The 16,199-nt window shown below is 37.9% G+C and overlaps 1 protein-coding gene across 3 annotated transcripts in view; it reads left to right on the forward strand.

Annotated features, from left to right (window-relative positions):
- Positions 1-16,199, forward strand: part of PPP3CA (protein phosphatase 3 catalytic subunit alpha) — a 312,082-nt gene that overhangs the window by 267,024 nt on the left and 28,859 nt on the right. For 2 of the 3 annotated variants that reach the window (XM_069485469.1, XM_069485468.1), the window contains exons 9-10: positions 9,944-10,069; positions 11,239-11,313. In XM_069485469.1, coding sequence (XP_069341570.1) covers positions 9,944-10,069; positions 11,239-11,313 — 201 coding nt within the window. The remainder of the gene's footprint in view (positions 1-9,943; positions 10,070-11,238; positions 11,314-16,199) is intronic. The other variant, XM_069485470.1, reaches the window with a different exon arrangement.

A 16,199-nucleotide genomic window follows, 5' to 3' on the forward strand; every position in this document is an offset into this window, starting at 1 on the left:
CTCTGGGATGAATGGAGAAAGTTCTCTACAGAGAGATTTGAACACAGTGTCTCTTCTCACAGCTTGGTATAGCCAGGACTCTTCAACATGTGTAATCCATCAACGGTGATTATAATTTCCCTTACCGTTGTCATTGTCACCTTGAGTGATATAGCTTGATATATTTTCTTTAAAGTCTTAGGATCGTAATATATTTGGTAAATGTCAGTATTTCTTTTTTATTATGGTAGCATACTATAATATGCTGTTGGCTTTGCTTTATTCTTCTAAATAGCATATAATAATAATAAATAACATTTTCCCTCCTTACTATGTGCCAGACAGTGCTCAAAGAATTTCTGTGCGTAAATCCATTAAATCCCTCAGCAAGTCTATGAATCACCTGATGATCTTACTGATGAAAGACCAGGGCACAGGGGGTCGCATACTCTCCCCAAGGTTCACACAGATCTCAGGGACTGAAACAGCAGATGGACCCTGGGTCAGGGCAGTGTTTGCTCTGATCGGCTGTTGAACTCGTGGCTCCGTTATGTGTAGGTGACTGACTGTTCTTCAATAAGAAAGAAAAGCTTGTGAAATGAAGTCGTTTGTTACCACTTCCAAATTACGTGCGTGTTATATATCCAAATATATGCGTTATTAAAAGAATGCAGTTAAAGTACCTTTTACATTTTTCTGAAATACATAATTCATTTCTCCTTTTAAAATGTGTCCCCTAAAGCGCCTACACTTTTGCTTCTGTTTATTGGGCTCTGCTGAGAAAGTGTCACTGCCACAGCCACCGTCTAAACAGGCTAGTTTTAGTCCAGTAGTGACTTACATTTAAGCCTTTAAATCATGGAAGGGAGGGTAAAATCGAAAATAACCTATGAGCGGTTCATATTTAAAGCTTGCTCTTCACTGTGTATTTTAATCGAATTAATCTTCACATCATCTGTGTATCTTTGCTCTAACAAACAAGCTTCTTGATTGCTTGAAAATCACTACTCTGTAATTGTAAACTTAGTAAGTGACGTCATCGTGAAACTTCAGCAAACTAAAGTGCAGTGTGTAAGGTGATCCCTGCTTCTCACTAAGCTTTAGGTGTAGAATTGCAGTGTCTCGGATCACAAAGTTGTGGGAGTTTAAAGGCGGTTTACTGGGGTTTAAGGCGGCACCTCAATGCCGAATGCTCCAGGCAGATGCATTCTCAAGTGCTCTCTTGCAGCCAGTTGAACAGGATCATCTGGGTATATCTTACAGCACTGAATTCCTCTTTTTCTGATAGCTCTGGTGGTTATTTGATTCTTAGGCTGAAAAGTACTTCTGTGGAAATCTAATTCTGCATAAAGCATTTAACGGAGAAAAACAGTAACAATATAAGTAATGTGAAAGACTCGAATGAATGGATTGTCTCTTGCAATTCATTATCTAGACATTCTAGACCTGCAGGAGACTCTTGGACTTGACCCTCACGTGTCAGAAAGTCTTCCATGACATTGCTTCCATGGAAAACAATGTTGCTATCAAGTGTATGAGCTTAATACTAACACAGTGCCAAGGATATCTTGGAGATAACAACCTAGAACCATTGAGAGCTACAGCTCAAAGATTGATACAAAGTCCAGGCTTGAAGGTGACAAGGATATGGTCCCATGCAGATAACACCAGTTTCAAGGTGCCTCCCACCAGGGACAAGTCCCCTTTTGTGTTTGGAGCTGATAAGTATCAAGTGCATTGAATGAGAGCAAAGCATAAGCATGGTGCTATGTCCTCCAGTAGCTTGAAGCTTAAGCTGAATCTCTTTCTCTGTTTTAGTCTAGGTTTGCTTAAGCCTCATTTTAGCATTATTATAATATGGATTAGAACTTCAAGGAATGTATCAGTTGAAACTGGTAAGGAACCCATGACTGCCAGTGATTCTTTCTCATTAACAATAAAAAATATTTAATAGAAGAAATTAAAATACTCTATGTGAAACTAATGTTAGAAATTATTTACAGTGTCTGACTGTACTTAAGCAACTTCCAAGGATCAGTTTTGGGCCCTAAATTCTCTGAATTCCAGTATGTAGATGTGAAACATTGGTGGGAATTATAAAATGGCAAATTATTTTATTTATTTTTTATTTTATTTTATTTTATTTTTTTTTTTTTTTTGAGACGGAGTCTCTCACTCTGTTGCCCAGGCTAGAGTGCCATGGCGTCAGCCTAGCTCACAGCAACCTCAAACTCCTGGGCTCAAGCTATCCTCGCGCCTCAGCCTCCCGCGTAGCTGGGACTACAGGCATGCGCCACCATGCCCGGCTAATTTTTTTCTATATATTTTTAGTTGTCCAGCTAAGTTCTTTTTATTTTTAGTAGAGACAGGGGTCTCACTCTTGCTCAGGCTGGTCTCGAACTCCTGAGCTCAAACGATCCGCCCGCCTCGGCCTCCCAGAATACTCGGATTACAGGCGTGAGCCACTGCGCCCGGCCTAAAAATGGCAAATTATTAAAATTAGATAGTCTTGACACCCCTGAGGAATTTGAAAACTGACTCACAATACTTTACATTTCTCAGATCCCAAATATTTCATCTAATTGTATATATGATCATGTATATTAATCATATATATATCTTATTTGATCTTTATACTTTGAAAATGAGAGAGGAGGTATTATTCTTCCTATTTTACAAGTTTGGAAGGTAAATCTCAAATAAGGAGAAATATTTGCCCAAGTTCACACAGCTACTATGTGACAAAGCTAATATAATTTCCACTCATATCTGTTTTACACAGTTTTACAATTTTAAAACAATGAGTTTAACCTCTGAAGTGACCCAGTGCCTTCTTCCTGAATTCTTTCGTGGTTCCTTCAGACTTCTGTTCATATGTGGTTAATTGTATTTTTAGTATTTGATGAGTTATGTGTTTTATGTTTCTGAGCATTTCCTTTTCATTCTCATTTTGCAGGCCTTCTTTCGTTTCTTCCTCTTTTTCTTCCTTTTCTCCTTCCATTTTCTATGTCCATCCCTTAGGTCTTTTCTTCAACCCATACAGTTGAGCAGCAACGGCATGCCAAATAGGCTGCATAACACTACGAAAGAATAAAAAAAAATCTATGCCTTCTTTCTCCCTCCTATCATCCTCCTTCCACTTACTTTAGCAAAATTCAATGTTTAAATAATAACCTGGTTCAGAATTTGCTAATATTACGTTAAGAAGGGAAGCACACACACACACACGATCAGAAGATTGGCTCATATTGTTTCATAGAAATATCTAGTACAACCTCCTTCCTCATGTAGGTAGGAAAATGTCCTGCAAACTTTATCGAGGAAACTTGTAATAAAGTTAAGGAACGTGTTGTAGGTACCAGGAGGATGCGTGTACAGAGCGTAGAAGGTACCTGAAGGTTGAGAATGGATTTCCACCTAGTAAGAGGAGCAGAGTAAGGGCCACATGTGGGCATAAAAGGATTGTATATAGTAGGACACGTGTGTCCTTGATACAAACAAAACCATTATCCCATAGCTTCAAGAAAGTTACACGTACCTACTGTTTATAGCCATCAATAATAAAATATTTCAGGGTGCTTGAAGTTTACTCATTACATGGGACTTGCTGAGAATTTGCCTATGGATGGCCCTACATTAGGTACTGAATCAAACAACATAAGCTTTAAATTTCTCTTCATGATGAATACCATTATGATGAAATTACCTAAAAATTGGAGACTTGAAATTCATCTCCATAAATGACTTGAAATATACTTTGTGCCTAAGCTCATGAGCTATAAAGTAAAAGTGAGTTACAAGTGTAATCCTTGCTGGCCGGGCGCGGTGGCTCACGCCTGTAATCCTAGCACTCTGGGAGGCCGAGGTGGGCGGATCGTTTGAGCTCAGGAGTTCAAGACCAGCCTGAGCAAGAGCGAGACCCCGTCTCCACTAAAAATAGAAAGAAATTATCTGGCCAACTAAAATATATATAGAAAAAAATTAGCCGGGCATGGTGGCGCATGCCTGTAGTCCCAGCTACTAGGGAGGCTGAGGCAGTAGGATCGCTTAAGCCCAGGAGTTTGAGGTTGCTGTGAGCTAGGCTGATGCCACGGCACTCACTCTAGCCTGGGCAACAAAGCAAGACTCTGTCTCAAAAAAAAAAAAAAAAAAAAACAAGTGTAATCCTTGCTCAACAAATACAGAAACCATTATGAATTCGTAAATTTCCCTTTACCTAAATGATTAACAACAATAATAATAAAGGAGTCTTTTTAAAACAGGATCCATCAAGCAAGAATAGGACATTGAGTGGGAAAAAAACGAGACAGGAGTTAGAAGTCCGATTTAGATATGGAAAGAGTTGTAAACACTATGTTCATACACACTATAATACCTACTACAGAAAAGTATGCATATATGTGAATATACATATATATCTTCACAAATCTTAAAATTATACTTCAGAAAAATCATCATTATGAGAAAATATAGATTTTTTTTAAAAAATGCGTAGCATCTCTCCCAGAATTTTTGTTTTTGTTTTTGCTATTTCTGGATGGATTATAATGATTTTGGAATGCCCCACACCTGTGTTTCTTTTCTGTCTTCCTTTTCCATCTTTTGAAGATGGAAGTAGATGGTCACTTAGAGATAAGAAGATGAAAGATGAATGGTGAGAAAAGGAATAAAACTCAAGTCATTCCCAGTCTTCTGACCTTTCTTCTCCCATTTCTTAAAACAGGACCAGTAGTGTTGAGAATGCCTGAGGTATGTTGGAAGCATTATAGTTACTAATCTAAAGGTTGTCCAGGAAAAGAACTTTAAATTCCTCTTGAAATCCACTTGGTATGTGCTGAGCCCATCTGTGGTTTAGTGAACTAGTCAATGCCTCTTGATAGCAATATTTTGATAGCTTTTTTTTAAATTAGAAGCTCCCCTTTGACTTATTTTATTTTATTTTTTTTTAAACAGGATCTCACTCTGACCCAGGCTAGAATTCAGTGGCATCATCATAGGTCATTGCAACCTCAAACTCCTGGGCTCAAGTGATCCACTCTTTTTTTTTTTTAGAGATGGGGTCTTGCTATGTTGCTCAGGCTGGTCTCAAACTCCTGGCCTCAAGCAGTCCTCCCACCTTGGCCTCCCAAAGTACTGGGGTTACAGGCATGAGCCACTGCACCTGGCCCTGATTTTTCTACTCTTGTCATTCATTCCTTTGTCACCAGCTTCTCTGGGTGATTAAAAATTGTAGAGATGTTGAAAAATGTTATCAAGTGCTTATGAAATATTAGTTTTTGCATCCATCAAAATTTCAAATTAAAGTAAGAAAGACCCGCTTACTTTGCAAATCTGGATACGGTCTAACAATTTAGCACACGGCTTGGTTGACAGAGAGTGGATTAAGATAATCATTCTATCCCTTGGGCTTCCCTGTATACAGGTGGGCCCAGCTGTGTCATTAGGAATAACGGAGGTCCAGGGTCCCTTCCCCGTTCAGCAAGGAGGAGGCCCTTGAGTGCTAATTTTACCTCTTCTCCAGCCTGCCTCTGAAGGTTCTGCAGGGACCATAAAAATGATCGTATTCTGTAACTTTTAAGACTGTAATTCTGACATCAAAAAACCAACTAGCAGCCAGGCTTCCAGATTCATGGGATTAGTATTCTTTTCATTATTCCAAATTTTCTTCCGGCTCTTGTTCGTACCTGCAGGCGCAGCTGAAGAGCACTTATTTCTGTGCTGTCTGGTCTGCTCTGAGTGACAGTCACTAACATGAGGCCCGTATGTATGTCACAGTCTCTGTTCAGACCTCTGTTACAGTCATCAACTGACATGGGGTCCCGTGGAACTGCCAGTGGAATAAAGGGGCCCCTTGTTGGGGGACTTTTGTCCTTTTGTCTCTCTCTGTTTTCTCAGACAGGGTCCCAGGAGGTGGCCCTGAGTGATTCTTACAGTGCAGCCGTTTGTATTATTTATATCGCCCTGGAGATGAGCGTGTTTCCAGAACTTCAGAGAAGAGAGCGCCATCAGGGCCACAGTGGGTTTTGCAATCCCAGTGACAGTCGGAGGCGGGTGGCAGGGGCAGGGGACGTGGGAGGCAGAAGATGAAACGTTAACTGTGAATTTCGTGACTGCAGATAACTTGGGGTTGTTTCAGGTTTTTTTTTCCCCTGTGTATTTTTGTGATATGTATTTTTATTATATAAAAATATCAAAATAGTGAGTAACTTAGTCATAGAAGGTGATTCTAAAACTACGTCTGCATGAATATATTATGTTGCTGAAGAAAAGAGAATACATACTGGTATATTTGCATTTTTAAGTGACATGTATTCTTTTTTTTTTTTTTAATCTAGAGAAAAATAAGAAAAGCCTTATTAATAGCCTGCAGAATTACTGAGAATATTAATCAGTCATTGCATTAATGACGAAGTCTTTCTTTTAGAAGTTTGTTAATATCATTCGGCTTGGGAAGAGAGCATATAAATTATCTAGATCAACCCATGTAGTTAAGTAAAGTAGCTGAGACCTACCTTAGAGACATTAAGTGACCTTGGGTATTGTCAATAATAGTGACAGAATCATCTAGCAGCCTGGGCTCCTGGCCTCCAGTCCAGTGCACGTTTTTGAAGAGACCAAACAGGAAGGAGAAAGAATCTGTGTCTAAAACTTGATAGACATTCAGTGTCTATTTATGTTGTCAGGGTGGGTATATTGTATGTTATGGTGAGGGACTTTAGATTCAAGCCAAAACTGAAGTTTGCTACTTCCTAAGTGTGACTACGGGCAAATAACTTAAACTCTGGTTGCTTACTTTCAAAATGTAAACGGTAAGAGCCACTTTTGAGGAATATTGTGAAGATTTGTGATTATGTTTGTTAAGGGCCAAACATGATACTGGTATGTGTCAGATAGTAAATTGACAGCCACTGTCAAAATTTATTATTTATATAATTTATTATTTATATTAATAAACAAGAAGAAAATCTGAAAAAGTATTTATCAGTAGGCACGCAAATAAATCATGTTGAACCAAGATCAAATGAATAAGTATTTTTATCTTAGTAGCTATAAAACAGAACTACTTTTTTATTTATTGAACAAGCCTCACCCTCACTTGTGAATTTGCATCCTGTTTCACTCAAACATGGTATTTTGGGAAAAGCTAAAACCTCTTTAATTATGAATTCCATATGCAAAGTTAAATTAGTATAACAGCTAGGACTCGCATTCATACATTTATAATTCATGAGAGGCAGCAGGGACAGGTTGGAAGGGAATGAATTTGGTGTCAGGAAAAGCTGAGTTTTTAAATATGAGTGAGATCTGCCAAAGACTGGATGCATGATCTTGAGCAAATTTCTTCATTTCTCCACCTTAATTCCTTTGTCTGTAATATAATGACACTCACACCTGCTTCTCAGATTGGTCGTGAGGATTATTATAGAAAGCTTCTCCCTGTCCTCCAGGGCTTTATTAGTTATAATACTTACTTTCCTTCCTCCTGCTACACCACCAACCTAATGCTAATAAAAAGTAGGGGATGTTAAGGGAGAAATCACACTTCGAAAAGACAACTTAGAGCCTTTCAAGGATTCTTTTGAAGCTAGAAGGGTACATTTCTGTCGTGAATATGCAGTGTTCAAAAACAGTAAAGACCTTTTAGGTGGAGCTAGTGCTGTGTCAGCACTTAGCAAAGGTGGGAAATACTTCACTTTTCCATCCTGCAGATCAGAGTATTGTATTGGTATGGTAATTTGCCATGATTTTTTTTTTTCATTTTGCATGCTTTTAATGCCATGTAAATGTATCCTTAGGCCAAATGATGTACGGCATGAATGATAGAATGTTGTAAAAGGCAGTGGGTTTGCAGAAATGTGTGCAGGATTCGGTATTCCATGATAAGTAGAAATGACTCCCTCATCTCAGTGTTGACTACGCTATCCACGTTTCTTGTCCCCAAAGTGTCTGTGATTCTGTGTTCCCTGGAAGCATGTTGGTGAGCCAGAAATATGACTCAAAGCAAAGGCCTTCCCATTCATAAGTTGAGTTGAGTTGAGATGAGTTAAATGTAGGCTGCTGAAAATACCATATCGTTAGGCTACAATGTGATATAAGCAGTATCCATATCACAGACAACTCTGTATCCTCCGCATACTCTGCACTGATCAAACCCACCTAGAAGATTATATTAGTTCTGGGCCACATTTTAACAGAGGCATTGCCAGTCTGGCCTCCATCCAGAATAAGGATGAAGAGTAAAAGTATCAAGCTGTCTCATACGAAGCAGGGTTGAAGGAATCAGGAATAATTTGCTTGAAAAAGATTGTAGGGGAAATACCAAGATATGTCTCCATCTTCTGAGCGTCTACTCTGACAAAGTGGCCTGTAGGCACAAAGAAAGATAAAACCTATTGTGTGGTCCTTGCCCTTAAAGACAGTGGGAGGAGTTAGGCATATACACATGTGCATAAAATAACCATGACCAAAATGGAATATTAAGTGCACTATGGTGGTATAAATTAAGGGCTTTTGGAATTCAGAGGAAGGAGAGATTATATATCCACCAGAAGAAATCAGAAAAGGTTTCATGAGGGGCTAGTGTTTGGACTAGCGCCAAACCATGGGAAGGATTTGCATATTCAGGGGTTTCTGAGAAAACATTCCAGGTATAAGAGCAAACACAGTTTGAGAGTATTGTAATGTTCATGTTTCATCGAGTAAGAAGTTCTGCGTTAATGTAAAAGCTCAAGCTCAATAAACAGTGAGAAACTTCAATAAATAGCTTTTTAAGGGCTACCTTTGTTCTATTAGCTGTAATCCTTAGCATGTTCTTATGTAAAAAGCCTAAAAATAAAAAAGTAACGAAATGATGAATTTTGGGATGTTTTCAACCCCTAACCAAGAAAAGCTCATTTGACGTGTAGGAGATCTGTTCATTCTTCTCACTACTGTGTACTAATCATGCCATGATAAGATGATGAAAGTGAATTCTTGCCAAAGCCCAGGAAGGTATGATAGAGTATTTTAATATTTAAAACGTTGGCATTTAGAAAGAGAAGTGTACTTGTTCTGCATTTTTCCAGAAAGCAAAATGAAAATCAGAGAGTAGTAAAGCAGGTTTAAACTCACCCTGAGAATTTCTTCCAACTTAAAATTGTCCATAGAATAGGCAGCCCCAGGAAGACAGGTGACTTTTCCTCTATTGAAAGTACTCACAGAGACACGCAAGCCCAAATCAGCAGGATTGCCGCGGAATGAATTTCTCAATTTGGTTAGAAGTCAGACTAGCTACGTTCTTAGGATCTCTCCAACCGTAACAGCCTGTGTGAGTTTGTATCTAACATAAAGACACCAAGCAAAGCAGGCTGAAGCACACAGATTCGTTTTTCGAAGTCGTTGATGGTGCATTTTTTCATAAGTCAAGGGTAAAGTCAGATAGTGGTACGTTATTTTATGTGAGATTCAGTCCAAACATTTTATTTTATGAAGTCAAGAAAGCAATCTAAACTATTTTGTACAACTGTTGTCAGTTCTACTGGAAGAAAAAGTGTGCTTTTTAAAAAAATGAAAGATAAATTCCATTCAAATATTTCAGGATATTATTGAATTATGTCAAACTAAATGCACTGTGGTGGTATAAATTAAGGGCTTATAGCTATGACACCTTACTAGTGTCTTCAGATATTAAATTAGACTAGAATGCTATGGGAGCTTGGTCCTATTCCTGACATTTGACTATTTTATATAAATATTTGTCAAATTGTAATGCCATATCATATTTAGTATTCATATATTGTACCATTATATATTACCCTGAATGATAATTTAAGTCCGTAAGTAGCGTAAGCATTCAGGGCTGATTAAGCTATTGGCCTGGATGTTTGGAAACTTAAATCGTTGAATTTTCTTAATCAACTAAAGCCATGTATAGAAGCAGAAATATGTGCTGTGAATCTAACATCCTTCTTTTTGTTGTTTTTAGCTGCAGTATTGAAGTATGAGAACAACGTCATGAATATCAGGCAATTCAACTGTTCTCCTCATCCATACTGGCTTCCAAATTTCATGGATGTTTTCACTTGGTCCCTGCCATTTGTTGGGGAAAAAGGTGTGTTGTGGAACCCTGAGACGTTCTGAATAAAATGGTATAGGGGCCGGGCGCGGTGGCTCATGCCTGTAATCCTAGCACTCTGGGAGGCCAAGGCGGGAGGATTGCTCGAGGTCAGGAGTTCGAGACCAGCCTGAGCAAGAGCGAGACCCCCTCTCTACTAAAAATAGAAAGAAATTATCTGGCCAACTAAAAATATATATGGAAAAATTAGCTGGGCATGGTGGCGCATGCCTGTAGTCCCAGCTACTCGGGAGGCTGAGGCTGGAGGATCACTTGAGCCCAGGAGTTTGAGGTTGCTATGAGCTAGGCTGACGCCACAGCATTCTAGCCTGGGCAACAGAGTGAGACTGTGTCTCCCAAAAAAAAAAAAAAAAAAAAGAAGCAATGGATAAGCTACTTTTTAACATACATGACAAAACCCAACTTAGTTTTAAAAAAATGTTAAAAGCAAACACCATCAACCGTGGTGTAAAAGTAATGCAGTACTAATTTCCTGTGCACAACACTTTTATACAACCCTATTGTCATCTGTGTACTTAACTAAATTTCTGATTAAACTGTACCTAAGCTTTGTTTTTCAAGTATTTTTGACAATCAAATTTAATGATATTTCTATCAACACATTCCTTTTAACATTAGCATTCTCAGAACAACTTCACATATATTAGTTTATCAATCAGCAGTTTTTATTAAACACAAAACCACATTCCTCTCACTGTGCTGGGTTCTCTGGGGGATTAAAAAAACAAATGTATCATTCTTCGTCCCTCCAGAAAAGAATTTTGTAATCTGATCTAGACCAAGCAGCATAAATGTACAAACAAATAAAAATTCAAAAATAACCGTTTCTCTCTCATAGATTTATAGTATATTCACGTACAGTTATTTGACTTGTTTGTTATCTGTCAGCTGATGGCTAGGAAATGTTAGCATTAGATTTCACAGGCATGAGCTAACAGTGTTATAAAGGCTTCATGGAATCACAAAGAAGCCTGTTGTCTTTTATGATCTGGGTTTTATAGAAACTACTTTGTAGGAGATTTTATATACAAACGAGGTGAGAAATGCTATTGCTAGGCTTATACATTAACAGTGCCAGAGTAATAATTAACGTTGTAAGAGAAACGCTGGACTTTTCTTACTGTTTCTTTGCCTTCTGTATTTAGTGACCGAGATGTTGGTGAACGTCCTCAACATCTGCTCAGACGATGAACTGGGGTCGGAAGAAGATGGATTTGATGGTAAGAGGCTTGAGCTTTTGTGCTAATGCTATTTGCCAGGTAATGGCTTGGCGTCTCGTTGATAACTGTAAGGATAAATGTCTAAGATTTGGATTATGTTTAAATCATAACATGCTCTTGAGAATGAAAGATAAAATTTTATTTTCTATTTCCTGTAAAAAAAAAAAAAAAAAAAAGTATAAGAAACAAAAACCAGGAGAGAATTTTCCCATTACGTTGAAAACATTATTGAGGTAGTAAACTGTTTTAATAACCATCTTTCAGTAGCTCACATTGCTATGTGACATTTTTTGGCTACTTGATAAAAATGTCATATTTCATTTTCTAGCAAATGTTGCCATTTATTGGGAAACTTTTAAAAGTCTCCTTTAATGGGCTTGTTCCTGTTAATTATTCAAATTTTGACATTTATAATAAAAGAAGGCATTTATCTAGTGATATATTGGTATTTAGGTCAATCCTAACATTTTTTTTTTTTCCTATCTGTAGTAGTAATAGGTAATGAATAAGCTACGAGGGGTGTCCAATTACCCTTAAAGAGTGTGCTTTTTCTACAAGGGGTACAGATTCATGAGGTTAACAATGGAAGGAAAAATTATTCTGGGATTTACAAAAGCACCCCAAAATGAACAGAAACCTACAAAAATGTAGTTAGAGAAAGAAAGTGTTAGAGCAAACTTTATTTTCATAAACATTTAATAAGTACAGTTGGACCTCCATTTCTGTGGGTCTCGCATCTAAAAACCTCGGATCAAAAATATTAAAAAAAAAAAAAAATCACATCTGTACTCAACATGTACAGACTTTGGTTTCTTGTCATTATCCCCTAAACAATACAGTATAGCAACTATTGACATAGCAGTTGCATTGTATTAGATATTAAAGTAAGCTAGAGATGATTTAAAGTATACTCAGAGGTCCTAGAATGAATTATACCTACTCTGAGTAGGGCACCAGGATTCCAAGATTCATTAAAGACCTATTCGTTGAAGAACGTGCAGTCTGGTTAGAGAGACCAATGGGTAAAACAGATAATATCAATAAAATATGACAAATCATAAAATAAGGGGTGAAGGTGGCAGGGGAAACTGGATATTGTGATGAGATTAAATGCATATTTATACCTTTAAAAACTGCACCAAGGTAAAATGAAAAGAGAATTTGGCCCTTTCTGGAACTTGGTATCTGAATGGCATTATTTAATGTTTATTTGCACTTACTATAGGTCACTGCTATAAATGCAAAATACTACTGCTTTAGGCAAATGTAAAAGAAACCTGTCTACATACTCCTGTAAACAGTCTATATACTTAGGTAAATTTAAAGCATAAAAGTTATTTCTAACATCTCATAGTTTGTCAACTTTCTGTAACTTCATTAGTCTTCATTACTTGCCTCTGTATACTGTTTTTGAGTCATATACCACATTGCAAAGGGGATTCCAATATAGGCAAGGAGAGGGGAAAAGGGAGATATAAAAAAAAATGACTTCCTCTGGGGTAAAATTAACTTAAGAATAGTTACAAGAACTTAATTAAGCAAATACATTGATATATTTTGAACTGTGCAGATCAGTGGGTGTTTTGTGCTTTATCTAAATTCTAGATGTCTCATATGTTGTGGCCATAGATTGTAACTGTTAACTTTTTCAAAGATAGTGTTATCATTTAATTATCTTTTAAATGACAACATTATCTATGCTATTTTCATAATAGCAGAGACATTTTCCCTAAAAGAACACTAACCAGATGTAATCTAAAAGTCAAGAAACATTTTGCAATAGTTGCCTTTCACTATCTTCTTTTTATTCCTCAAAAGAAAGATTAATCGGCATAAACACAGTAATATTCCACTGTTAACATAGCTCCTATCCTGCTGAGTCCATTGGCTGATGTTTATGATATGGGCAATAAAAATGGAGCGTATTATATAGAATAAAATGTGTAGACCTACATATGTTTGTAATTATATATTAATCTGCTCACTCAGCAAATATATGTTGGGTACCTACTATGTGCCGGGTACTCTTAGCCAAAGATGCTTGCACATTTCAACAGTGCGGGTTATTTTTGCACAGTTGAACACTACAAAGACAAACTTGGTGCTTTCTTCACTGCCGTGAGCTCTCTTTCCCCACCCGCTCAGTCACTTCCATGAAAGCATATGGTCTGTGACTAACCCTGCTTTAAAATAATTAGCTCCAATCACTCTGCTGTCCCCATCACCAATTGTTTTTAAAACCCTGTTAGTTCCCATTACACGAGTGCGTGTCCTTCTTAAGGCCCTTGGAAGAATTTTTTTTCTTCTAAGCAGACCCCTGAAATCTACATCTACCCCCCTAAGTCCTAGATCAGTCCTGCAGAGAAGTAACTTTGCCCCACCAGGTGCGGGAAGGGGGAGGGTTGCTTGGGAGGATCCACCCTGCTCTTGCCGGTTGGAACAGAGGAACCTTTGTCCCCACCTTTTGTCAGCTTCCTTCAGTGGTCCATTCCTGTCAAGTTGAGCATCATTAAGTCCATTCTCTGTCTGAACACAGTTTCTTCTGCTTTCATTTGTTTTCACTCGTACATTTTCAGTAACATTAGTGTTTTGAAATTTTTAAGCAAAATTTATACACAGGCTAATTAAAAATGTGTAACGTATAGTACAAGGGATAACTGTTATCAATTTGGGGTTGAGCAGAAACAGGTGAAGTTATTGTTTATAGTTCTTAGGGACGGTAAATTGTAATTTCCTTGATTTCCTGACTCTTGGACTTAACAGATATTAAGAGTTTTTTTTTCCCCGTCTTTTTTTTTTTTTTCGTTGTCTTTTTTTTTCCTCTTGAATTTGTTGGTTTGTTTCTCATAGTCAAACTCAAGACAAACATTCCGGCAATGCCATGCTTTATGTCTTTGGTGTATATGGTATGCCTGGAGGAGGAGGGAGAGGAGGAGAGATGAAAAGAAAAGGTCTTTCTGCCTGGTGGGGCTTGCGGGGTGTGGCCCTGGCGTGGGCCCTGTGTCCATTAGGTGTACCAGATTCAATGTCAGGAAAAGAGCCGGGAGGAACTGAAGACGAGAAGCCAAATTCGACAACGAAAGTCGCCATATGCATCTAGAGATAGATTATGATTGGGAAGAAGCTGGTTCTTTGGGGAAAAAAATTAGATTATATTTTTACCCTTTGTAATAGTTTCCACCTCACCACATAGGGTGATAATATAAGAACCCTGGATGCTTCTCCATATGGTAACTATTGGGCTTGAAATGTATAAGGAACATGCAGAACTTATAGCATTGGTATGATACTGTCTGCCAGCTCTTAAATAGATAGGAGTTTAAGAGCATGTTTGGTGTGATCATTAAGGACTTCAGGGAGCTGAGTCTGAAATGGGTCAATGTTAATGTTAATAGACACTCTCCTCTCGTTTCATAGCTGCGACCTCGAAACATGATCTTTGAGCTCCTATCTTGCAAATTTTCCCTTTAAGGAAAAAAGCATAGAAATAAAAATTTTAAGTAAAAGTACGTTTAACTTAGGATATTATGTATTTCGGGGTGAGCAATCAGGAAGGAGTCTTAGCATTTAGTTTAACAGGACATAAAAACCATGGATTTCTTCAAAGGTGCCCAAAGAATAATTTGTAAAGCTTCCCAGGACTCTGATATTCTTTGGGAATATAGTTTATTGAGAGCATGTATAGAAGTTTCTTTTTTTTGATAACATTATTTCCAACCTTAGGATACAGTTTCCAATTCTCCCCCCCTGCCCTTCCTGCAGGCAGCCTGCAGAGTCTGTGCTGTGTGGGGCTGGCCCGCTACTGCCTGCCTGCCAGGCTCCTTGTTTTCGCTGAAAGGTAAAGCAGGACTCAGAAGACATCAAAGGGCTTAATTAAAACTTGTCCTTATGCTGCTGTGTACACTACACTCATCTCTTGATGAGCCATTATCAAGTCCTTCCCAATATTGTGTTCCATATCCAATGACAGCTGAAAAGCCAAACGTGGTAGTTGGGCCTCTACGATCCATGAGTGTCTTTTTACCTGATCAGATCGACTTCTTAGTCTTTATAGGCGCTACAGCAAATAGGGCTGTTCCTGATCTCCCTTGAGAACCTGTTAGCTCCCTTTGCTATTTAACAGCGATGGTGGTTACGATGACAGCGCCTAATACTCAGCCACTTAGGTGTGTTATTTAATTTATTAATTTTACCTTTTGGCCAGCAAAAATTCATAATTATTAACTGTCACTTATTTTAAGTTTACATTGCAATTTACATTATCTCTAATCCTCAAACCAACCTTCTGATACAGGCACTATCAAAGCAATCAACACTTGGTAAGTTGAAAGCCCAAGTTCATCCAGCTAGTGAAGGAACAGAGCCTGGATTCAGACTAATGTCTGCCTGGCTCTTCGGCTCTTGAACTTTCCACAACCTGTGATTACAGTGACTGAAATTGTTTTCATTCAAACAGCATGATGCCATTTTTTTTTTGTAAACAAAGCAATGCTAATAAGCAAATATAATATGCTTTAATTCTGTTCAATACACTGTAAAATAAATTAATAGAGTTTGTACTATTATTTGGCCATGAAAGTCAATGCAGATGAAACAGTATCATTCTACTCTTTTAACCTTAACCTACTCTAAAGAAGTTACAAGTGTTTCATCTTGTTAAAAATTTAGGTATATCAGAGAAGACAAAAAGTCCTCCGAGTCCTCCAGGCTTCTGCTGGGCAGAAACCACATCGTGATTCTCTCCTTCTTAGCTCCTGCCTTACAAATTAGGGAATTTGATAGCCTATCAAAAATCGTTGCTGTTTTCAATTGGCCTGTGGTATTCTGTGTTGAAAATAAAATAGAAAACTTATGTTATCTGGTAAAGTTTGGAAGCAGCTTAATGC

This window comes from Eulemur rufifrons, chromosome 13 (assembly GCF_041146395.1).
Source record: "Eulemur rufifrons isolate Redbay chromosome 13, OSU_ERuf_1, whole genome shotgun sequence".
In the NCBI taxonomy this organism is placed as follows: domain Eukaryota; kingdom Metazoa; phylum Chordata; class Mammalia; order Primates; family Lemuridae; genus Eulemur; species Eulemur rufifrons.